This window comes from Ambystoma mexicanum, chromosome 9, assembly GCF_040938575.1.
Source record: "Ambystoma mexicanum isolate Mex_15411 chromosome 9, UKY_AmexF1_1, whole genome shotgun sequence".
Taxonomy (NCBI): Eukaryota; Metazoa; Chordata; class Amphibia; order Caudata; family Ambystomatidae; genus Ambystoma; species Ambystoma mexicanum.
The window spans coordinates 391927558-391953969 of NC_090931.1; the positions used below are offsets into that span (position 1 = coordinate 391927558).

General features: G+C 48.8%; 1 protein-coding gene across 1 annotated transcript in view; it reads right to left on the reverse strand.

Annotated features, from left to right (window-relative positions):
• Positions 1-2136: 2136 nt before the first annotated feature.
• The window catches only part of MRPS17 (mitochondrial ribosomal protein S17), a 179529-nt gene continuing 155253 nt past the window's right edge, over positions 2137-26412 (reverse strand). The window contains exon 4 of the mRNA XM_069614880.1: positions 2137-6463. Within this exon, the coding sequence (XP_069470981.1) occupies positions 6167-6463 (297 nt within the window). The 3' untranslated portion in view covers positions 2137-6166. The remainder of the gene's footprint in view (positions 6464-26412) is intronic.

Sequence of the window (26412 nt, forward strand, 5' to 3'; positions counted from 1 at the left end):
GTTTGAATCACTTTGCTAGGTATCAGCAGTCCATGTTCCAGGTGGCTCTACAATTAATGTGAGATGTGGTCATGTTGGTTCCATTATGGAAACATAGTGGTAAGCACAAGTCACTCAAAGTTGCGACTACTATTCTTCTAGTCCAAAGTCCCTTTTCAACCATATGAAATTCACTTTACTTTGATATTCATCTGCACCTTGTTAAACTAATGGATTGAACTTTTCGACACCCTAATCCTCATAAAAATACTGATTGGTAGAAAAAGATAAGAGGAGCCCCATGCCCCACATATAACCCCTCCAAAGCTGCCCCACACAGCAAACTGTCAACAAGCCACAGTGGGGATTAGTCCATTACTCCAAATGACCTTGCAAAAGAGCCCCACGTCCTGTAAACATGCCCGGTTAGCTAAAAAAAAGAGACCCATTAGTTCACCAAGCCACTATTGCTGCATTTATAAATAGCTCATTGCAGAGTGGGCTTGTCTTGAATGCCATCAAACCGTCTCTCAACAATCCATTCTTCAAAAGGTATTACTTTAACTAATCAGAACTGACCAATGTCCTCCTTATTGCCAAACTACCATGGCACTCTTAATGATTCTTTCAAAAATGTTGGCAAATGCCAGAGACAGCCACTTCGTCCCTTCTCCCGAGCAGGTAGCCGCTCCCTGTGGAGGTAGGGTGGCGAGCCGGCTCTGCAAGACCCTCCCTAGGGTTCTGGGACATGAATTCCGAGACTGATAAGGGCCTCCCAGAGCAGAATACATGGTGTACATACATGGGACTTGTACAACCTACTTTCATTCCTGTTTGGACTACTCCAATTCGTGTCAACCCTTCCTTCCTGTTGGCTTCAGGCAATGCTGGATTTTATCTGATCCCAAAAGACACAGAAGGGGGACATACCTTTGTTGTTCGTGATGACATGTTTAAACAGGAGAGGAACTGTGAATGGAGAGAAGGAAACTCCTACATAGAGGTAGGTGTGATCCCAACGCAGGGGCAAGCCCTCTGGAGATGTCCTGAGGGGACAAGCCACACTGGAGCGTGGAGAGCGGGGCCAACGCTATGTGGACGCGGGGAGACGGGCGTTATCTATGGTGGGTTTGGAAGCTAGTAACCGAGACCAGCTGGCTGGGGAGAGCTCTACGTGCAAAGGATGTAATTTGCGGCGACAAGCAGTAACAGGGAGGCGAACACTCCCACAGATAGATCACCCCTAAAAAGGTACGGATACAGTGAATCCAGGCTGGGAGAGCCGACGAGGACCTGAGAAACCCGAGCCGGCAAGCACCGTGAAAGATATACAAACATTTTGTGCCAAGGTTGGGAAAATTGAAGCGGTTGCAGGAGCTTGAGAAATCCTGAGCGGGCACGCAGCCTGTGCCAGTTACGTGAATTGAGAGAACACAGGTCTAATTAGAACACTGTAGGACTTTGGGTAGTCCCAGAGGCATGACCCTGTTATAAAGAGAACCATGGTAAAAGGGACCAGAAAGGTCTTGAGAAAAACCCTGGTGTTCCCAAGGAAGAAGGAACCACAAGGAGAAACTTTTATTTGGAATAACAAAGTCTACAAGATAACTGTGAACTTGTTTTTTGATTGGGCCTGACAGAAGCCGAAGAAAGAGGTCATTGCGTCAGCCTCTTTTTAGTTCAGTTTTTCCTAAGTGGTAGGGCCAGAGTAGTTTGGTAGGATTTTGGATAAAGGACTATTTTCTTTAAGAAGCACGTTAGTTGTAGTTCTGGAACTTCTCATAAATAGTGCAAGAGTTCATTTTACTTTTAAATAAAGATCTCTGTAATGTCAGTCCATGGTAGGAGTCCTTCTTCTAGTTCACCACACTAGTCAACAGTTTGGGCTGACATTCTGAAATTTGTGGACAAAGGTTCTCAGAATGTGCTATTATCCTTGACCTTCCGGAAGGTTATAGGTAACAAAAAGGGACAGCCCTAGAGCAGGAAGGACAATGGGCTAAGCAAACACATGTACAGGGGTGGTGTCCTACCCTCAAGAATTTGAATCTTTGCAATTATTTAATGCAGAAACATTTGTACGCTTGCATTAATCCAATGGGACAAGAACCATTTAGTCTCATGGATACGAGACCTAGAAATACACAAAACCAACTGTAATACTTCCACAGCTCTTTATTATTTAGCGGTTGTATTGAAAGGAAATTAAGCATGTTGTAAATCTATCAGTCGTGCCAATCATGCTAGGACAGTGTCTTGTAAATATCGTAATGAACAAAAATCTGTTAAACACTCACAGTAGGAATGATCAACACAGAAAATGACCGTAACATAACGTAGCCTTCAACATTGTAAATAGACAGTAAACATACATTTTGTGATTTACAACAGGCAACATCTCTTAAGACCAGTAGCCTCCCACTGAAGAGATATATACCACTGGGCTAGCCAGGCAAAGGATTCAGGCATGGCACCCGAGCACAGCATCAGCTGAGTGATGCAGGAGCATGCTAGGACTAGCAGTAGCACAAAGCGCTGCGGACCACAAAAGAGGCTAAGAAAGCCGAAACGCCCACAGAATGGGCCAGGAAGGGAAAGGGGATTACATGAAAAAAACACAAAGAAAAAAAAACACTGGCATCAGGCAGAAAGCACGGTTTGATGGCCGACTGCCAGATACCCCCGCCCCCAGAAGTAATTTCAACTAGAGTACCCCCCCCCAACCCAAAACCCTGCTTCAAGGTAGTACAAATGGGAGGGGCAGATGAGAAAGATCAGAGGTTCTGAATGGCATACCAGACCACTCAAACGTAGGGGGGTTTCATCGCTGCAGAAGATACAACAGGAAAGCGAGCATGCTGGTAGAAGGTGAAGGAAAAGTTGAAAGAGAAGGAGGAAAAGTTGAAAGAGAAGGAGGAAGCAGTGGGAAGACAAGAACCCAGAGTGGTGGCTTTTGTGGCCGATGAAGTGACAGGATGTATGAACAGCTTTGACACTCTCCTCCCCGATGGCTACAGGATCCTCTTCACACCCAGGTCCACTCGGCCCGGAGGGGGTGTAGCCTTGATCTTTCCAGAGTGGATTCCTGCCACTATCATTCCCACTCAGATCTACTCCTCTTTCGAATGCCTCGTCTGCAGACTCTGAATCTCTCCTAGCCGCTCCAGGGAGTCCTCTATGCATGACTGCTGGTTCTCCTTATATACATGGCAATGAAATTGATAAACAGACCCAAGTATTGGCCAAAACCCCTCAGAAATGTGACCCACTGGCTTCCACTTTGGCTCCTATTGGCCTACTTCCTTACCACTACGGAATTACCCTGCGAATACTCGCTAAGCTCCAACCCCTTGGTCTGCCTTGGGCTCCATTGCAGCACATTTTCTGGTTATTCCTGCACTCCCTGCTCCGGACTGAATGGACATGGACACTGAAGGAATAACTGAGGATAAGCCCTCTCCTAGTTCCACCTGCAGCGAGACTATGTCAGCTATCCATTTGGGGGCCAGCTCCTTCCTCCCTTTAACTCCATTCAGGACACCCAAGCCCACCACCCAAGGCAACCTGTTCCCCCTCCAGATCCATTGAACATGGAGGTCCATATTGCCCAGGGTTGTTGTTGTCAACAGGTGCTTTCCGAACTGGCAGTTATAATTTTTTTTAAAAAAAACAGTTACAAGACTTGATTGAGACCCAGGAGAGGGGAGTGGATGGGAGGGTCCCTTGGGGGATGCCCAAGCACTGCCATCTCTGCTGTTGGCCCCATTACTTGTGTTCCCCCCGGAACACTGCTCTTTGTGAACCTAATGCTCTCACACTGATGAGTCAAACTCAGGCCGAGCAGCCGCTGCACCAGAATGTACATAGAGAGCCCCTTGTGGCCCCAACTTTGTGCATCAGGCCCCCTATACCAGTGGTTGGTGCACCAAGCATGTTGAGGACCAAGTGCCCTAGAGAGAGTGCTTGTCACTATTACCCTGGGGGAGGGGGTGTTCGTCCAAGCGTTACGTCCACAGGGGTTGGGGGGCCAATAACATCTGCCGTATTTCTTCATGGGGTACCCAAATTGCCCCCAGACAGGAGAGAACCGAGGGACGCTCTCTTGAACAAATTTCTCTATTGGCTTCATTCTGTCGCGGATTGTGCCTTTGTAACCAGGGAAGCCATGGTGAGATGCTACAGACTGTGTAGCGACAAATCTGGTGATTCGGTTAAACTAGTTAAGGAACCAGAGAACGGCTAGGGGCATCTTGGAAAGATTTGAGTGCCATGGTCTGGCCTCTAAAAGCGGTATTGTAATAAGCCAGTTTCCTGATCCTGACCCCGCTGGTTGCCTGGTAAATACCCCTACCAATAATGTCTTAACTGCTGCGAACCTCATTCCCCTGGGTCTTAGGCCAGTTGGGTATTAATGCTGCTCTGGGCCTGTGGAACTGACGACTAAGAACTGTGCTATGTCGCATAGTAAGGTTCCTGCTTTTATTTTTACATTATTTTTTTTTGCATTTATGAGCTCCGAGCAATTTCTCTCCTTTTTCTGTTTATTATTGTTTTATATGGAATAATACGATGGTAAGCTTAGAAATGTTTTTTTTTTATGTAGGATGCACTTGGACGGTCCAACGACCAAATAAAGTTATATGGCTGACTGTTTAAATATAAGAAATTACAAAAGCAAGAAAATACTCAACATTTTGAATGGAATATATATACCACTATGTCACAAAGCAGAAGGTATAACAAAACAGTTTTTCTAGTCACCATTTAGTTTCTATATTTAAAGTGTTTGCTATTTTGACTCAACGCAAGTCTTTATAAATTGCAAATGTGTTTGTTTCAAAACAATAAAAGATAAAATGAATAGTTTTTAATGTCCAGCTTTAATGTGGGGAGGGAGTACACAATACTCTCCCTTAACTTTAGCATTGGTGGAAAGCAAACAGGGGGAGGGGCAGGGGGGAGAAGGGAGTTTCTGGTGAAAAACGTCCAGTAGACACTTTAAAGTGCTTTCGTGCCGCAAAACGTACCCAACCTACTTTACCAGGACTCCTTCCTTGCAATGCAGTATGGCACCAGAGCGCTTTTTTTAATGAAATCATAAAGCTATGTTTTTTAAGCGAATCAATGCTGCAGCAAAAGGGTTGCGTTCAGACACCTCTCACTCATCTCCTAAGAAATTAATCAATATCTCCTTATTCTACACAACCAATTACAGGCAAAATTGACAGTCACTGTTTAAAAATCGAAAAAGGTGTAGCCTGTCTCGCAACAGTTTTTTATTCCTAGTCAGAAAAGCCTCTCACGGATATTTAGTTAATTAATATTTATACTTTATTTAACCTTCCTCCATAGAGAAAGGTGGCCTGGAGGAGCGGGAGTTGGAATGTCTGCAATGATTTCTGAACAATATCTCTAAAATGTAGTCACTTTGCTCCCAATCTCCTAGTCTGTGCTTAATAGGGACATAATTACAATACATATTACACAACGAAACAGTTGTAAGGTCTCTTTTTTACAATGTATTGTGTTCACCCGATTTAGGTGAGTTTTGTGAACACAAATCTTTCAAATACAGGGGATTACATGCAGATGCACTCCCTATCAATATATGAAGGGGCTGGAGCATATGCACATTACTTTTGTTTAATGAAGAACTCGCTAAAATGATCAAACAGCTGTACGAAAACATATCCATTGTGAAAAAATTACATGTTTTTCAAATTGTGTACACTACATGTATACAGGGTCGCACTTACGACTTTTCAGGACATTTTATTTGTTTGTAAGTAGCCCAATGAACAAAGTAAAAGGACAATATTTCACAACGGCATGTTAGCAAACAATAGAGGAACTACTTAAAAGTCAGCAAATGTACATTTTTTACCAAGAAACCTAATGCTGTTAAATCAAAACATAATTGCTTGAGCCAGACAAGACAAATTGCACCATTTTAGGGAAATGGCTCCCTCTGTGAGGAAAAATGTGTTCAAGGTGGGGAACGGTACTGCTTGCGTTAAGCTGCCCACGGGTGAGAGCTCTTCAAATGTCTTCGCCATCTTTCGGGCACTGGAAAAGCCCAGTTTCAAAATGCCCCCAGTTTTTCTTTTTGCGATTTACATGTAATCCCATACTACATGTGGACACAGATTCCACTGAGACAGGACATCTTTTTGCAGTCAGCTCTCACTCATGTAACCAGTTGCTTCTCACTCCCTTCTGTTTGCACTGCAGAGATCTCCAAGCCCTGTAGGCCGTCACTTAGATTTGAATCAGTGTCTGTCAGATTTTCAAGCCATTTACTTCCAGCACAGGCTTTTCCCGTCATTGGATCTATGACTCTCCCAACTTTATACACAATTTCGGCCAACTCATGTTTCACAAGGTTGGATCTCCGCTCAGGTAAGGCTTTCAGAAGGACAACATCTCCAATCGTGCATTGCTGCTGTGCATCGTAGGCGAAGTAGGTTTTCCGCTTGTTATAAAACTGTTGTATGGAAAAAATGAAAACAACGTAAACATTAGAAACAGAAAATTGTACGACTGCATTAACAATACACGATAAGAACTGTCTTTAACGAAAAAAAGAAAATGTAAAAAACACAATAACCAAGTAAAATAAATTCGTATGTTTAATGGACATCAGGTTTTGCATGGACATGCCTCGCTGCCCACAGGGTAGATTTGCATTTATAACTGGTTATGTAGTCAGTCTCAATCACTTCATGAGTGATCAGGTAACTATAAACTAGACATCCGAATTAAATTGCCAACATAAGCAAGAAAATATTTTTTTTTTTTTTAGGAAGGAAGAAAACTGACAACTGCAGCCTAATCAAACATTTGTGGAAAAGACTCATTGTTCACAGGTGCTATGAACCCGCTGAGTTTGTTGGTAGCGAAAAAAGGAGAAGCAAACATTTTGTATTTAGTTGGAGATATCAGAGAGATTTGATAAATGAACAAGAGCTCTCAAACTAGCTGGAGGTTACACACATGGAAATACCACTGACTCACACTGCAAAGAATGCAGTTTCCCCACACACTAAAATTCCTTGGCATGAAACTGTGTATACAAATTAAATGTACATAGACTTATTTGTATATGCTACGTTCCCTGCAGTACCCTCCTCCTGCCCCCCCCCCCTTAGTCGATCTTCCTTCAGCCTCCGCTAACAAAGTAAACAAAGTGGGTGTTAGGAATTCGGATCTGGGTTTAGCTCCCAAAGACATTGATGTTGTAAGATCCTCCTTCCATCTTTGACTGCTAAGACATACTCTTCCCTTCCTATATCAGGGTGATCAAGACAGTGGTGCGTACTCTTATAAATTCTCTTGATTATGCCACTTAATTACATGAAGGGTTTTCTGAATTCGCTCTTGAATCACTTTCAAACTGTTCAGAAGGCAGCCCTTCGTCCGATTTTAAAGCTTTCTAAAGGCCACTGTTTCTTTAGACAACTACACTAGCTACTTATTTGGCATCATAATTTCTTTTAATATCATTTGTGTTCTCTTCAACTGTGATCACGACCTGGCTTCTAAATTGAGCAGATCAAACCATATCAACTTGCAAGGTCCCTGCGTTATCAACATCTGGTCCTGCTATCTATTCTGCATACTCTTAAATGGAGTGGAGACAGACTGTGCTCCGTTGTGGGACTACGTATTGGGATTTGCCTTCTCGATAAACGTGCAAATGTCCCCCCCCCCACCCCCTAGAAGTGCTTAAAATCCCAACTTTTTCAATAATGCTGGTCTTGCAGTTCACTAAATATCACTTGCGCCTTTACATCAGGATACCCACCAATTAAAGTGGAAAAATTCCCATATACTACTGATCACCTCTATAGTCCCTTAATGGAAGTCTATGATTCATCCCACCGGCAGTGGCGGACAACAGTCCGGGCGCTTCTCCTTGGAGTTCCGCAGCAATCCCCGTATCGGGTCGGCAGCCTGTCGAAGGTCTGTCTACCAGGGAGCTTAGGCAAAGATCAGCTGAGCACGATGGTCCCTCGTAGCTCGGGAAGAGGGCGCCTTACCAGATCCTCTTTGGGTCAGTTCTTGAAGCAGAGCCACTTTCAGATTGCAAAGGAGAGCAACAGCAATTCTTCTCGTCCAGCAGGGCTTCAGGATCAAGCTTCAGTTACTCGTCGTAGTGGACTTCAGCTTCTGAACACGATTCCTAGCAGTGAGAGGTCCCCAGATATACTGTTGATCTCCCATTCATTCCGCTGGGTCACACTCAAGCATCCAATCACGACTACGGGCATTCATGCAGGCAGGCAGCCAATCAGGCACACAAGGTATTCAGGCCATTCACTTCTCTCCAGACACTCGCAACAAGTTATGTGCATTGGGACAAGTCCCGAGCCATTCAACACTCCAAGCTGCATTCATACCAGTTTCGGACAGGGCTGTCTCAACCATTGTGTCAAACACCAGATACTAGACAGCCACAACAGAGAATGTATATTCGTCACACACTCCATTCACCCAGGTCCCACCCACAGGCATACCCACAACATACAGTCGTTGAGAAGGCTCCAGCCAGTCTGGTCGGCACTTCCCCACACTACCATATACAGAACTTCCACCCAACAGCCAGTCAGGGGGAAGGGACAGAGGCAGGGCTTCCCGGGACTTCATGAAGATCAAGGTAACAGGTGATGGAAGGCAAGAGGCCATGGGGGCCATTTTGTCTCCATCAGGAATCTACCGATTCCAATGACAGAGACTGGGCATCCCAAAATGGAGGACGCTCAGGGTACCAGTCATTTCAGCACAGAGCTGCCACCAGCCCGTACCCTGCTCTGTGGGTCACACACACAGGTGCCCAAAAACATACACTAGGGGCACAGGGTTGTACCCCTACCCATGGGTGCCGTAAGGGTATCCCATGGGTCTGTTCGCCAAACCAAAAGAGCTGCACCGCCAGGAGTCCCACATGAACTCCTGCGTGGAAAACACGACAGAACACACAATAAAAAGGCAGTAAAGGACAAGGATACGGAGGCCCTGTCCCTCCGATGCATTTCCAGCATCACAACCCCATTGCAGTTCCAAGGCATCCAAGACCTCCTCTGACCTTTGTCCCCTTATTATTGCTTTTTCTGCAGTAGCCCAGGTTAGGACGTCTTGTGACCATTGTTGCGGTAGGGGCCTTTAGGGTTTTTCCACATGATGTCTAAGCAACGCTTTGCTAACACCAACCCGGGAGCATCCTTTTCCCTCCCGGGAGCATCCCCAACAGGCACACCCCTGGAATACATTCCATGCATCTCCCCAGCAGATTATTTTGTCAATAATCTCATGCCAATACGTTGCTATGCACAAGCACCCCATGCCATGTGCCTGAAATCGGCCGATTCACCCCAACATCCTGGGCAAGCATGTGGATTCTGTGCGTTCATGTGCAGCTTTTGTGGCATTAGGTACACTCAGTTTATGATGTTAAATTGTATCAGTTTAAAGCTTGCGTTACGGGAGACCTTCAGTATGTAGCCGTAGATTTTAGCCCACCTTTCCTCTCCTAGTGGTTCCCCCAAGTCCCGCTCCCATTTTTCCTTCACATTTAGCGCGGGCCATGATCCATGGTCTTACATTGCCGTGTAGTCGTGCGATTGCATGCCTTCACGCTCCTATCGTTAGGACAGTGTGGAGAGCCGGGATGGTTGGGGGTTCTTCCGGTAAAGAGTCCCATTTCTTGGCTAGGACCCTTGTTAAACAGGCGAAGTTCAGAAATAGCCCTTCTGGCATATTACATTTTTGCCTTTAATCTGTAAAGGACATCAGGATCCCTCCTGCAAACATATACCTTACCGTGGTAGGCCTGGCATTTACGCATCTGCTCGAGCCTAAGTCGCATTTATATTTGTGATTTCAGGGTCTGCTCTTAGAAGTATACACAGGATGTACCCCCACCCCAGTTTCAGTTTAATACATGCCCGTCTCCAAACCCGCTGGACCACCGTTGTTATGCATTTAGTTGGGAGTCCCCCTATATCCCTCCATAACAATTCCAGCCTGTTGTGATGTTTCGGAGGTTCCCTCAGTAAGAGTCTGTCCGTCCCTCCCACCCGACTGTCCCATTTGGCTGTGTGTTGAAGCTGGACTGCTATGTAATATAATTCAAAGTCTGGGCGAGAGATCCCGCCCTCCAGATGACTTCTCTGTAATGCATCCAAGGATACCCGTCTCCTGTCCCCAGGCCACAAGAACTCAAACTACGTTATCTAGCTTTCAGAAGAAGGGGGGGGGCTGGTGGGGGTCTGACGAAATATGATATGGTCACAAAGTAATATAGGAATTGGGGTAAGATGATAACCGCTATCCTACCCATTAGTGAGAGGGGCAGCTTTCTCCAGAATACGGTCCTGTCCTCCAAGTCCGTCATTGCCCTGCCTACGTTGAACTGGAAGGTGTCTCCCAACGTATGGTGTATCTGTATACCCAGATACTGGAGGGATTCAGTTTCCCATTGCAGGCCCACTTTCGGCAGGTCTGTCTGTAGTTTCCCCTTCAAGGAACCCAATGGGAATGCGATTGATTTGCACCTATTGATACAAAACCCCGAAAGCTTTCCAATGGTAGAAATTGCTTCTAACATGTAGGGTATCTGTCCACTGGGGGGTGAAACGTAGATGAGGACGTCATCTGCATATAGGGAGATGACCTGTGCTCGTCCCTTCACATAATCCCTGCGTTCTGAAACTGGTTTCTGAGAATATTTGGGTGCCAAGGTCAAGGCGAAGAGGATAGGGGAGAGTGGGTAACCCTGCTGTGTGCCCCTTTCTAGTTGTCACTTGGGAGAGATTTCACATACGTGTTATCCATTTTCGCATGTTCGGGCCCAGCCCTATTTTAAGCAGAATTTGGAAGAGCCACTCCAAGTCCATCGAATCAAACGCTTTAACCTCGTCTATAGCTACCACTGCCAACTCCCCTGCTCGTCCTCAACCCTCTCCATTAAGTGGTGAAGGTGACGCAGATTAATTGTCGTGTTCCTCCCCTTTACAAAACCGCATTGGCCGGGATGAATTAACCCTACCGTATGCTTTGCCAGTCTGTTAGCTAGGATTTTCCCATCTGCGTTTAACAGAGTGTCCTGCGGCCGTATGATTCCCCGCTCTCCCCTTATTGCACACTCCTTGCTGCACCTATTTGTGCACCGGGTTGTTCGTGGGCTGTCTGGGGCACTGGGAGAGCTTGCTGCAGAGGTGCTACTGTTACAGTGCTGGATCTGTCCTCCCCTCAGTGAGCAGTCTTCCTCATCTCTGCCCTGCCTCTGCCTCTGCCGTGGGCGCAACCGCTGTCCCCCCTGTCTCCTCAGCGCCCTGCTGTGTCAAATGAGGAGGGGGAAAGGGAGTCTACAAATGTGTCTCGTGTCTGCGGTTGCTGAGAAGGGTTAGGAGGGGAAAATCACATGCAACCGGCTGGTGCGCTCCTGCCTGCACCTCCTCCCTGCTGTTTAATCTTTGCTGGGGCTCCCAGGCAGGGGACCGATTCACCTTTCCATGTCTACCCGTTGCTCCCGGGGGGGTTTGGCCCGCTGCCATCTGCAGTAATGGGTCGACGCCAGTCTTCGACACCTGTTCTTAGGCTCTACCGGCGTGGACTCACGACCGGTGTACCACTGAAGATCTTCACTGGGATCTGGCCCGCTCCGGCCGATCAGCTTCTTTGCCAGGTGGCGGCCATCTTAGGTCACCTGTTCCCACTCGCCTCACTCCGCTGTTCGTTTGGTGGCTAACTGCTTCAGAGGACCACAGTGCCACTTCAGGTTTGCTCCGGTTCTTACCTCTGTTTTCCACTGACCGGGAGTCTGCTTGGCACCAGCCTCCGAACTCTGTATCAGGATGAAATCCCAGGATAAAAACAGATAGCCACAGGAGCACCCGGGATTCATGCCTTCATCCCGTTCCTGTTGGCCACGCCCCAGTGCCACAACACTTTATCACCACCTCTAAAGTCTGGCTCTATTACTCCCGCCAATTCAAATCTCCATGCCAGCCCTGATTTGGGTGCTAGTCTGATCTACTTATCAGGGGGTGGAATTAATATCAAATCAGTAGTTATTGGTCTTCGTTTTCCTGGAGGAATGGTCTCATCCCTACTACAGATATCAAAGCTGATAGAGCTCTTAGTAACTACTGAGGGGTCTGATGCTCTGGTGCTTAGCTTTTCAAATCTAGGGTCCCCCAACTTGTATCAGTTAGGCCGCATCCCATTTGTGAAGGCACCATGAAGCAAGACACAGACAACAGATTCAAAGTTCCCAATAAAATGGTTTATTAAATCAAATGTCAGGATGATAGAACTTCTAACTTGCCCTGCACCAAGGCAGCATTTCCCAACCTGAACAAAACTAAGGAAAGTCTGAGTGAGAGTTCAACAAATGTCTGTCTGTGTCCAAAACCTATACTTGCCCTCACAGCTAAAGCTAAACAGTAGGGATGTCTACAGTCAAATAAAAATGGGCATTAATACAAAGTTCTGAGCGTCTTCCAGGTCTTAGCTCCCTCTTCAGCTCCCCTACCCCAAGTTCAAGAAGGTTCCACAAGAAAGTCAAGATTTACCTTGTTTAAGTTTAAACAGTTCCACTAACTCCTCAGGGTTTCCTTCCACAAGTTTATAGTAACAGTTCAAACAAAAAAAGTCTTGAGGCCCTGGGCTCCAGACGGTATTTGTAGTTCATCAAGCCTCAGGGTTACCTTCTCCAAGATTTTCAACATAGCAACCCATGTGTGTTTCAGTCTTTAAACTTCAACTTAACTCTGGGTCAACCTGACCCTCCTTCTGGCTTGCATCACCAGCTCACTTGCAGTGCTTCTCCTTGTTGGGGTTAACAATGCCTTCGTCTTTCACAATGCAGGGCTCACTGGTCTAGGCGCAGTTGTCAGACCACACGGTCCACCCACCACAGGCCGTGCAACCAGGACCCATAGGTTCTTTATTCCACACAGGTTCCTCTGCTTTTGCCCCTGTGAACACATTTCATTTATTTCCTCTTTATCAGCCTCTTGACTTTATGCGCAGTTTTATACTATACTGGCTTTCCCTAGTTAGCCTCCTGGTTTTGCCACAAAGTATCACACACCTCCTGACAGTCTTTAGCCTTTTCACACTGCATCTGTTCATAAGATTCACTTTATGGTGGTCATGGTCATGCCGCACCTTTGTTTGCATTCCTTTACAATTGCTCTTTTCCCCAAAGGTTGCTTTTATATAAATAGTTCCTTTTGAGCTTTCATCAGTTATTTGCTTTGCCTGTAAAGTTGTATTTCAGCTTAGTATTCAACATGCATGTTTCAAAAGCGTACCGGCATCAGAGTGGCTTTTCCCAACACTCACTGGTCTTCGGCGTCTGGCTCCTGCGGCTCTTGCTGCTTCCTTTTGCTTCCCAGGTTGACGCTCCGACGCTTCAAGCCCCGGCCGCACGCTGGTCGGAAATCTGCATACACTGGTTACGTTGTTGCTTCTGAGTGGTCGCAGAAGGCATCCTCTCGCTCTCTTGCTTGTTCGCAGCCCCAACTGCTCAATCTTTGACACAGAGGCCCCCACACCTCTGGGATCTCGGCCAGCATCCTGGCTCCTCTTCAGGTCCCACCATGGCTGCCTCCACACAGAAAGGGACCCTTTGTCTCTCCTACACAGGCCTCCCCGATGCGCTCTTCTTTCACTGGTCTTTCGATATACACCTGCAGCCCCTTGACAGGCTGCAGGTGTGGATGCCTAATTAGACTTGCCCGACCATAGTTAAAAGGGACATGCCTGATCCTCGCAGTATTCTGCAGGCATCTTCCTCGTCCCAGTACTAAGTGGTGAAATTAAGGTGTGGTGCTCATTACTGCTAGTCGCCTCTCCCTCGTCCCAGTCCCCTCATATGTCAAATATGGGGAAATTAGGGAAATGCTTTATAGTGACCCATAAAGGTCAGGGCGTGTTAGGTTGGTCTTCACTAGGAAATAAGTTACTTTGCCCTGGTAACATTCTTTCGACTGGATGTTCCTCCCACGTATTCCTTATCTTTTGATATTTCCAATATCCAGCTTAGCTGTTATAATTATTTTTTCAGCAGGGGGTGCGGTGCGTCGATACCTGTGGACTTGATGTCCCTTGGAGGCCCCCGTCTCAATGTAGACGTCACCGAAGGTAGATATAGTACGCACAGCACCCGTTGGCTTCAGTTCTGTTTTTACGAAAGAATTATTTAACCCATACCTGACGGTTACTGCTCCTGAGAGCGCGCAGACTGTAACCAGAAGGGAAATTTTACTGTGGGGTATGTTGGAAGGGGCAATAAGGAATACGTGGGAGGAACATCCAGTCGAAATAAGATTACCAGGGGTAAGTAACTTGTTCTTCGAATGGATTGTGTCCTCTGATGTATTCCTCATCTTTTGATACACTCCCAAAGCAGTTTCTAGTTTTACTGGAGATGGAGTCAGACTTTACATGACAATTTAATAGCTTTCATGGGTGTGTGTGCATGGAATGCAACACTGCTTTACCAAAACCAGTTTCCTGACCTGAGGAAGAGTCTAAACTATAATGTTTGGTGAAATTATGTACAGACTACCATGTCGCAACCGCACAGATTTCTTTTAATGGTACTACTCTGTTCGGTGATAGCCATACCCAATTTGTGACCCGAATAATTGTTCAACCTGTCTTAACTTTGCCATTCTAGTGACATAGAAGCTTAGTACACGTTTAGGGTCAAGCCTGTGAAGCCTCTCCTCTACCTTCCCAGGGTGAACTGGGGGTAAAAAGACGGCAAGTTATCTTCTGTGCGAGATGAAATTCAGAGACAATTTTAGGTAGAAAGGTGGGTTTTACCTTCAGCACCACCTTATCCTTATAAAAAAATAGTGTAAGGAGGCTTTCAGGATAAAGCCTGAAGCTCACTCACCCTTCGGTAAGATGTAATAGCTACTAAAAAGATGGTTTTCAGGGTTAGTAGCCTCGAAAGGACAAGAGTGTTAAGGCTTGAAAGGAGCACACATTAACTTCAACACCAAGTTGAGATTCCAAATCGGGACTTGAAAAGGGATAGGAGGGAAAACATTTGTCAATCCCTTTAGAAGAACAAGTTACTTTCTTACCTGGTAACGTTCTTTCGATGGGATGGTCCGACGACGTATTCCATATCTATGACATGTAATCACCACAGCTGTGCTGCTTCGGAAACTTTTTTGGCGTCTGCGTCCTGCTTCGATGCGCCGTCGTCGAGGGCCTCCTCCGACGTCATCCGATGTGATAAGTAGGACGCACGACGCCCGTAGCCTCAGTTGTAGTTTTTTCCCCCAGAACGTGTGACACTAGTCAACTGCAGTCAGACACAAAGCCTTGCAGAACGTAAGCTGCAATCGCAAAAGAAATTCTGCAGCGGGGAAGGCAGGGCGGGAGCGATATGGAATACGTCGTCGGACCATCCCATCGAAAGAACGTTACCAGGTAAGAAAGTAACTTGTTCTTCGAGGGGATTGGGTCCTCCGACGTATTCCATATCTATGACAGACTCCCAAAGCAGTACCAGAGCAAGGAGGAGGGAAAGAATTTAGAATCAAGATTTAGAATAGCCAATCAAAAAGCAGAGCAAAGGACCGCGGTAGCACTCCGAGATGGCCAAAATAATCCAGCGAGACAAAGTCTGTTTCGTCACAGCTTGCCCCAAACGCTTTCCAGCGTAACCAATAAAGAGTTGATCGTCCACTCTGACCCGGGACATGCGTGAAACATAAAAGCTTAAAGCTCTCCTAGGATCAAGCCTATGGAGCCTCTCCTCTTCCTTACCAGGATGCGGAGGAGGAAAGAATGCCGGAAGAACAACCTTCTGGGCCAAATGAAATTCCGTCACTACCTTCGGAAGAAAAGAAGGACGAACTCTAAGGACAACCCTGTCCTTGTGAAATACAGTGAAGGGAGGCTTAACTGAAAGTGCCTGTAACTCACTCACTCTGCGAGCGGAAGTAAACGCAACCAAAAACACAGTTTTCAGAGTTAACAGCCTCAAAGGGCAAGAATGTAAAGGCTCAAACGGAGCACCCATAAGAAACTTAAGAACAAGGTTTAAATCCCAACCGGGCACCAGGAAAGGTGACGGAGGGAACACATTAGTGAGCCCTTTCAGAAACTGCGAAATCAAAGGGATTTTAAAGTAAGAACACTCTTCAGACGAGCGCTTAAAGATGGACAGCGCCGCCAGATAACCTTTAACGGTACCCACTTGCAAGCCCCTGTGGGCCAAAGAAAGTAAAAAGGACAGAACCATGGGGATGTCACATGCAAAAGGATCCACATTCTGAACTCTGCACCAGTCGCAGAACTTACGGCAACGGTACAGAGACTTTGTTGCTGGCCTTCGGGCCGAAAGCAACACCTCCATCACGTCCTCAGGGAGGTCCCAATCCTTATACGTCAACCTTTCAGAAGCCAAGCGTGAAGGTTGAGGGATCTGACCTCTGGATGGAGAACCTGACCCCCCTCCCGTGAGAGCAGATCGTCTCGGTAGGGAAGACGACGTGGAGGGCAGATGGATAAGTCGAGAAGGTCCGGGTACCACGTCCTCCGAGCCCACGCCGGGGCAATGAGGATCATCCGGGAACCAAACTTCCGTAACCTCCGCAGCACTTGCGGGATGACGGGGACTGGAGGAAACGCGTACAGCAGCGGGAATGACCACTCCACCACGAACGCGTCTCCTAAGGCTCCTTTTAGAGGAAATTCCCGCAAGCAAAACCTTTCGCACTTCCGGTTGACACTGGAGGCGAAGAGATCCACTTGAGGGGTCCCCCAAAGGGCGAAGATCTCCAGGAGAATCTCCTGAGCCACCTCCCACTCGTGAGAGATTGCGCTCTGCCTGCTCAGAGCGTCCGCTGTCACGTTCTCGACTCTGGCCAGATGAACTGCCGAGAGCGAAACTTCCTGCTGGATGGCCCAGAACTCGAGCTGCATCGCCTCCCTGCACAGAGGAAGTGACCCTGCCCCCCCTTTTTTGTTGAGGTAGTGCATGGCCACTGTATTGTCCGTCAGGATCAGGACACTCTTTCCTCGCACAGTCGGCAGAAAAGCCTTCAGGGCTAGCCTGATGGCCCTCAGCTCCAAAAGATTGATATGGAGTCTGGACTCCGACGGAGACCAACGACCGCTGACTGTCAGCCCGTTGGCATGAGCTCCCCATCCCGTGAGGGATGCATCCGTCACGATCGTCACCTCCGGCCAGGGAAGCCAAAATGGAGCCCCCCTCATCAAGTTGCCTTCGACGGCCCACCACAGAAGATCCCGGGCGACCGAGGGCGGCACCTGAACCGGGTCCGACATCCTGCCGGAGGACTGCGACCATTGCGTCTTGAGTGCCCACTGCAAAGATCTCATCCGCAGGCGAGCCTCTGGCACCAGAAGAATGCAGGATACCATGAGGCCGAGCAACCTCAAGAACTCGAACGCAGGGAGCGTCTGGGCATGCTGAAACTTGTGCACCATCTGCTGAATGTGAAGAGCCCTCACCTGGGGAGGAAAACACTGCCCCAGGGAAGTGTCGAGCACTGCTCCGATGTACTGGAGCCACTGTGTTGGCGTCAAATGGGACTTCTTTAAATTGAGGGAGAAGCCCAGCCTGTGAAGGGAGCGGCAGGTGACGGACAGATGATCCAGGACTTGCTCGGGAGAGCTCCCCCTGATCAACCAATCATCCAGGTAGGGGTAGACGTGAATCCCCCCTTGCCTGAGATGCGCTGCCGCCACCACCATGAGCTTGGTGAAAACCCTCGGGGCGGAGGTCAATCCGAACGGCAGGACCCGAAACTGAAAGTGCGAGTCGCCAACCGCGAACCTCAGGTACTTCTTGTGCTTGGGATGGATCGGCACATGGAAGTAAGCATCCTTGAGGTCGAGTGACACCAACCAGTCCTGAAGCTGAAGGGCCTGGAGGACTTGAGAGAGAGTAACCATCTTGAACTTGTCCTTCCTGAGGAGTTTGTTCAAACCGCGCAAGTCCATAATGGGTCTCAATCCCCAGTCTTTCTTCGAAATCAAAAAATAAGGGGAATACCATCCCTTGTTCCTCTCCGCTACAGGCACCAGTTCTATGGCGCCTTTCTCCAGCAGGGCTTGAATTTCCTGCGCAAGGAGCGGATCCGGACTCTGCAAAGAGAGGTTCCCCGGTGGATTGTCGCGAGGCCTGTGCCGAAAGGGAAGACAGTAGCCGTGGGTTATGATCTCCAGAACCCACACATCTGAAGTAATGGCTTGCCACTCTACAAGATGCTGCGCCAGCCTTCCCCCAACCGGCGAACCATGGGGCATGGCCTCACGACCGAGTGGGAGCGGCTGCGGCGTTACCTGAGGGCAAGGAGGCAACTGCCCGAGCGGCCTTGGCACCACGGGTACCCTGTCGTCCACCTCGGGTACCCCTGCGGTGGCCTCTTTGACTGCCAGCTCCTCTCGCTTTACTGAAGGAGTAATAGCGAAAGGAACCACCCCTCAACTGCTGTCCCCTAGGACGAAAAGGCGGAGGCTGGTGAACTGCAGCGCCCAACGACTTCGCTGCAGCTTTTGAGGTCTGCAACCTCCAAGACTCTCGTCAGCCTTGCTGCCAAAAAGGTGTTCACCGTCAAAGGGCATGTTGAGGAGCCGGGACTGCACATCAGGAGCAAATCCCGACTTCCGCAACCACGCAAACCTGCGTATCACGGTGCTCGCCGCCATGGACCTACTGACGCATTCAGCTAAATCCAAACCCGACTGAACGGATTCACACATGGCATCCTTACCATCCTGGACCATAGCAAGGAAACCATCCCGTTCGTCCCCTTCGGGAATATGTTCAGACGCCAACGCAACACAGTTCCACAGAGTGTGAGTGAAACGAGACAAGGCACAAATGGAGTTGGCCGCCTGGAGCGCCATACCACCAGAAGAAAACACTTTCTTCGCCCAGCCATCAAAACGTTTGTCGTCCCTATCAGGAGGTATGGTAGGGTACGACGCCTGCTTTGCTGGGGCCGTGGCCGCCTGCACCACCAAACTCTCTGGAGTGGGGTGCCTGGTCAAGTAGCAGGGGTCGCTACTGGCTGGACGGTATTTTCGCGACAAGGATCTGCCCACCGCCGGGAGACTCTCAGGAGCAGTCCAAGCCGCCGCCACCCTTCTCTGTAAAGCCATATGGAACGGCAGTACCGGGTCAGTTGGGGGACCAACATCAAGGATGTCCGTCAGATCATCCTGCACAAACTCCCCTGGGGGAGCAGACCATCCCAAGTACTCAGAAACCCTAGCCATAAGGCGCCGGTACGAGGAATCGGCATGAGAGCCAGGCTCAGGCCTACAAAACTCCACCTCCGGAGAGGTGTCCAGTCCACTGGCATCATGCAGTGACTGTCTCAATTCGTCAAACTGACTATGGCCCGGGACAATTTCATCTGGAACCTGACTAGGAACCAGGCCATCAGAATCCTCATCCGCCTCCGAAATATAGTCCAGGTGGCGAAAAGAAGGCACCTGAGAGTGCTTGCTCTTAACCAGAGCCTTCGTGCCACGGGGTACTTCCGACACGAAAGGCGTCGATGGCGTCGAGCGAATTGGCGCCGTCGTTGAGAGAACCAGCATCGCGAGGAAATCGGCGTCGACGTCAGACGCAGCGCCTCCAGCATCGGCGGCGTCGACACAGCCTTCGAGGCCGGAGCCCCGAGCGCGTCCCTCGACGACCCGAGCGTCGACGGCTTCGACGACTGCCTCGAAGCCGTAGCCCCGAGAAAGCCTGTCGACGCCCTCGACGCCTCAGACGTCGATGTCTTCCTTGAAGACTTCACAGGTGCACACGGTCTCGAACGCGTCGAGGACCGGGACCTGGAACGGGTACGGCGAGAACGAGTCTCCTTGTCCGAACGGGACCTCTCCCGTGACTCGTGCCGACCACTCATGCGAGCGGTGTCTCTCGACCTCACACGACCGACCCCACTCGGGGGCGCGGACGGCTTAGTACCCTGCGACTCAAGAATCGCCAGCATTTTCTTCCCAAAGGATAAGCGACGTGCCGGGCAGAGTCATCTGAGGAGGACCTGGAAGACGACCGGTGTCGGCGCTTCCGAGAACGCCTCGAAGAGGCTGAGGAGTGGCGAGACCGACTCCTAGAAGGAGACCCACGAGACTTCCGACGATGACGCGGAGAGTCACCCCTCGAATCATCCGTCGAAAGCCCCGCAGACTTTGACTTCCTGGGCTTGGACACCCGACCTACCGACAACTTCTTCTTACGTTCGCGTAAGGCTTTGGACGTGAGCGACTGGCAGTCGATACAGTCATCCGTGTCGTGGGCCTCCCCGAGGCACCAGAGGCAGGCGTCGTGCGAGTCCGTCACCGACATCTTGGACCCACACTCCCCGCACTTCTTGAAACCCGGACGCGGGGTTGAAGACGAAGTAGAAGACATCTTCACACAAAGGATTTGCACAAAACGAACAGGTTCGAAGAACAGAACTCCAAAGAGTCGAGGCGTGAACCGAGAATCACGAAGCAACACGTTCGCGGAAAAAATGGAACTGAGGCTACGGGCGTCGTGCGTCCTACTTATCACATCGGATGACGTCGGAGGAGGCCCTCGACGACGGCGCATCGACGTCATCGACGCAGGACGCAGAAAAAAGTTTCCGAAGCAGCACAGCTGTGGTGATTACATGTCATAGATATGGAATACGTCGGAGGACCCAATCCCCTCGAAATTGAACTATTAGAGGTATTTCAAAGAAAGAAACTTCATCTGAAGTGCGCTTGAATATCAAACGCGCTGCCAGATATCCCTTAATGTACCAATCTGGAGCCCCAGATTAGCTAGATGAAACAAAAAAGATAACACCATTGGTGTATTAAATGTAAACGGTTCAACATTCCTATCTCTACACCAACTGCAGAATTTGTTTCAACGGCAGCGGTACAAAGACTTTGTTGCTGGATTTCTGTCCAAAAGCAAAATCTCCATGTCTGTGAGGTCCCAACCCTTGTATCTCAGCCTTTCAGAAGCCATGCATGAAGGCCAAGTGTCCTGATATCCGGATGGAGAACCCGACTCTCCTCTTGCAAGAGAAGGTCCTCTCTTTGTGTAAGACGTATTGGGAGGGCAGATGGACATGTCCAGAAGGTCCGGGTACCACGTCCTCCTAGCCCAATCCGGGGCAATTAGGAATATGGATTTCCTGAACTTTCTCAACCTCCTGATCACATGAGGAATGACGGTGACTGGCGGAAACGCATAAAGGAGTGGCAAATCCCAGTACACCACGAACGCATCTCCTAGAGCCCCTATTGTAGGAAATTCCCTTGAGCAGTACAGTTCGCAGTTCCGGTTGACACCGGTTGTGAACAAATACTCTTCAGGGGGTCCCCAAAGGGTGAAGATCTCTTGAAGTACTTCCTGAGCTAGATCCCACTCGTGGAAGACTGCTCTGCCTGCTCAGTGCATCCACTGCTGTATTCTCCACTCCGGCTAGGTGAACTGCCAATAGGGAGACTCCTTGTATCGCCCAGAACCAGAGCTGCATTGCTTCTCTGCACAGTGGTAGTGACCCTATACCTCCTTTGTTGAGGTAGTACATGGCCACTGTGTTGTCCGTTATTATTAGGACGTTCTTCCCTTGTACAGCTGGCAGGAACGCCTTCAGCGCAAGTCTGATGGCTCTCAGCTCTAACAGGTTGATGTGTAGTCTGGACTCCGATGGAGACCAACGACTGCTGATGGTCAAGTCGTTGGCGTGGGCTCCCCACCCCGTGAGTGAGGCATCCGTGACTACTGTTATCTCCGGCCAGGGTTGCCAAAACTGTTCTCCTTTCAGAATGTTCTCCTGACAGGCCCACCACTGAAGGTCTCGAGCCACCCTGCCGGGAACCTGAAGAAGATCTGTCATTCTCCCTGAGAATTGTGACCACCGAGTCCTCAGAGTCTACAGATGGCAGAAAGGCCTTCAGCGGTAGTCGGATTGCCCTCAGCTCCAAAAGGTTGATGTGTAGTTTGGACCCCGATGGAGACCAATGAGCGCTGATTGTCAGATCCTTGGTGTGGGCTCCCACCCAGTGAGTGAGGCGTCAGTCATAACTGTCATCTTCGGCGATGGTTACCAAAAAGGTTCTCCTTTCAAGATGTTCTCCCAGCAGGTCCACAACCGAAGGTCCTGTGAGATTCTGCTTGGAATTTGTGGAAGGTGTGACATCCTTCCTGAGAATCGGGATAACTGAGTCCTGAGAACCCATTGGAGAGATCTCATTCTCAGGCGAGACTCTGGCACCAGAAAAATGCAGTATGGCATGAGGCTGAGCCACCTCAGAAAATCGAAGGCCGGTAGATGCTGAGCATTCTGGAATTTGGTCATCTGCAGAATGTCTTGTGCCCTCATCTTGGGTGGCAAGGCTTTTCCCAGGGATGCATCCAGGATTGCTCCAATGAATTGGAGCCTTTGAGATGGTATTGTGCGAGACTGCTTGAAATTGAGGGAGAAGCCGAATCTGTGCAGGAAGGGACAGGTGGAGCCGAGATGTTCCAGGGCCGTGAAACGTGAATCCCCTTCCCCTGAGACTCACTGCCACAACCACCATCAACTTGGCGAGAACCCTTGGGGCAGAGGTCAGCCCAAATGGCAGAACCCGAAACTGCGAACCTCAGGCACTGTATGTGCTTGTGATGGATCGACACATGCAAGTAAGCATCATGAAGGTCCAATGATACCATGCAATCCTGAAGCTGGAGGGCTTGAAGGATCTGAGAAGAAGTTACCATCTTGAACGTGTCCTTCTTGAGGAACGTGTTCATGTCCCTTAAAACCAAATGGGTCTCAATCCTCCATACTTTTTTGGAATTAGAAGTTCGGGGAGTACCAACCCTTGTTCCGCTGCGCTACAGGTACTGGTTCTATAGCACCTTTCTCTAGCAAGCTTTGCATTTCCTGCATAAGGAGTGGATCTGGAGCAGTTCCCCGGTGGATGACAGGCTTTTTTAGAAAGGGAAGACAGTAGCCCTGGGCAACTGTCTCTAATGCCCATCCATCAGATGCTTTGACAGTCTGCCTCCCACTGAGGTCTGGTGAACTAAGTCCTCAGAGAGGTTTTGGGGCAGCTGACGCAGTGGCTGATGGTAAAGTAGCCGCTGCGGTCTTAGTACCTCTTCCCCGTACACCACAGGGGAATTTTCTTGGGCCTCTTTGAACTGGCTGTCCTCTGCCCCTTCCAAATGTGGAGTAGTGACGAAAAAACCTACCCCTCCAGGGAGTACCTGTGGGGCGACTTGGAGGTTGTCTGGTCGCAGCACCAGGTGATTTGGCTGCTACCTTTGAAGTCTGTAGTTGCTCCAAACTTTCATCAGCCTTGCTTCCGAACAAATGAGTACCGTCAAAAGGCATGTTGAGCAGTCTGGATTGTACATCTGCAGCAAATCCCGACTTTCTCAACCAGGCAAACCTGAGCATAACTGTACTAACCGCCAAAGCTCTGCTGATACCGTCAGCAGAGTCGAGACCAGTCGGGAGGGATTCGCACATCGCATCTTTCCCATTTTTGAATATGTTTAAAAATCCTGTCTTGTTCCTCCCCTTCGGGGCTATTGTCAGTCGTCATGGATATACACTCCCAAAGGGTGCGAGTGATCCATGCCAACGTGCAGGTGGCATTAGCAGATTTTAAGGCCATACTTGGTGCTGAAAAAACTTTTTTGGCTAGGGCGTCGTAACACATCCCCATCAGGTGGTATAGTAGGGTAGGCATTTTGTCTATTGGTTGTGGTGGTGGCAGCTTGAACCAGCAGAGTTTCTAGTGTTGGGTGTTTTGATAGATAAAAAGGGTCACTGCTTAATACCCTGTATTTTGAGGTCAACTTCTTGTTGACAGCTGGATTGAGTTCAGGTGCCTCCCAATTGGTAGCCACGTGCTTTTGCAAAGCTACATGGAACGGCACAATAGGGTCTTCTTGAGGTCCCTTGTCCAAAATGTCAGTCAAGTTATTTTGCTCAAAGACTGGACGTGGTCTATCCCAACCCATATACTCTACAACCCTTGACATCAACTGTCTGTAGGTAACCTCTGCATGATCACCGGGATCTGACCTGCCTAACTCATCTCTGGTGAGGGGTCTAACCCACTGGCATCATGCAGGCACCCTTGTAGATTCTTTATTTTTGACTCTTCAGAAATTAATGCTTCAGGGACTGATGGCGTACCATATTGGAGCCCAAAAGGCCTAGATTCACCTGAAGATGGTTATGCATACTCATGAATAGAGGAAAGTGACTTAAAATATTCAGCCTTCAGGTTACTCGATGGAGTCATAATGTTTGTCTACAAAGGAGCCAAAATCGTCGAAACTGTCGACGTTGATGGCTTCGACACTTGTGGCGTCGAGGAGCTCGACGATCTAAGCATCAATGACCTTTCATAACTTTTCAGCAGTGGTCGTGCCGATGACGCATCTTTTGACCCCAAAGTCATTGATGTAGGATCTCTTGGTGCCGGAGGCATCGACTGCTCCGTCCTCGGAGGGACTTTTCCTAGACTCAAGGGATCTTTCAACCGCTCGAGGAGTTTTGCCTGCCGGGCAATGAGGTCTTTCAACCGGAGCATGGCTTTAGGGTGTCAAGGCCGCATTCTCAAACATGTTTAACATTTTAAGCCTAAACTCTTCCCATTGAGCTGTTCAAGCATTCTTAGTCGGGCATACAACCAGTTCCAGGAAGGAACTTGAAGACAAGGAAGATGGCAATCTATGGCGCTGTTTCTTTTCATGTCTAGACGATGACGAGTGGTGGGAACCACTACGCAACCAGGATAGTTTATTTTTCTTACGACGAGGAGAAACAGTTCTTGACTCGTCCGAAGTTTGTTTTTTCGACAGTCGAAGGGGATTTATGGGTCCTACCTACCGCAGGCTTCCCTCTGCGCACTGTCAGGGCTTTCGACATCAGACAGGCCATCCTCACACTTTGATTAACGATGAGCGGATCCCAGAAGCATATTCTGTGGGGGTCCGTGACTGACATTGTCGACCCGCAGTCACAGCATTTCTTGAAACCCGACCTGGGAGTGGAAGACGCCAATGATGAAACCAGTCTTTTGAAAATTACTCTTAAGATTTTTCTTCTAAAATAAACAAAGCGTACCGTATCCGAAGCGTTAGCGCAGAAAAATAGAACTGAAGCCAACGGGCGCTGCATGTGCTATATATACCTTCTGTGACATCGAGACGGAGGACTCTGAGGGACATCGAGTAGACAGGCATCGACGGACAGTGCCCCCTTCTGAAAAAAAAATCCAAAGCAGCTAAGCTGGATATTGGAAATATCAAAAGATAAGAAATACGTGGGAGGACACAATCCATTTGCAAGAGGGCTATCATGTCTCACCTGTGGTTACCCACTCCTAATCCTCGAGGACCCTCCACCCAGGTGAACCTCCTTCGCTTCTCCACCCCCAGGGTCAGGATGGCCTTTCCCTGGCCACCCGAGAAGAGAATCCCAGGGGAGTAGAAGTGAGAATACCCTCAGGTTTCTCACAACAGCGAAACCCCCCACTAAGCTGCACTCAAAAGACGGTCCCAGGCCTGATGCCTTAAGAAACAAAAAGGGAAGCAATCCCTGAGCCTACACTATGAAGGGCAAGGTGATGCTCCAAATCCTTACTGGTGAAATTGTTTTTCAAGGACAAATGTTTCCAGGCTTAAGAGAAATTCCAAAGAAAGCGGGATTGTCTGGTTAATAAGGTTACGCACTGGCTATAGCACAAGGGGGGGTGTCGGTCTATAGAGAAGACATTGTTGAGGCCCTGAGAATGGCCAGCAGAGTTTTGGGAGTAGACAAAAATAAGGTCACACTAAGAAATAAACAATTAGTGGAAGGGCTACTCGCCACAGAGATTAATCCTACTCCCCCGGAGCCCCGCCCCCCCCAAAAAGCCCCCAAGTGGCCCAACGGTTTTGCAAAGATGACAGACATGGACCGGTGTGCCATTACAGTTCCCCTAACCCTGGTACCACTAAATCCACGTTGAACCCATTATCCCAAAGTGATTAACTATCAGCAGATGCAGGGTTCGAAATTGCTGGACGCCATTTAGCTTCTGGATAGGGTACAGAGGAGCCTAGTTAGCTTGACGCCAACAGCTACCAGGAGCAACCTTTGCCCCCTATGCCAATCAGTGCCATACAAATATACCTACCCGATATTAACTATAGGTCTAGTAATTGGCATTAAAGGTGCAATAGCAAACCTCTAGAAGACAGGTAAAGCATGAATGGTCACATGTAGTGGCCACAAGGTTATGGTTGCACCACATTTCGAAGTTAGATGTGTTACATACTACGTCTTACCACTTCATTCTGCAGGAGCAGCAGAGAGAAAGAGTGCGAGCAAGCTCACATCACAGAAAAAGCAGTGGCAACAGAGAAAAGTGTTGTGGGTAAAA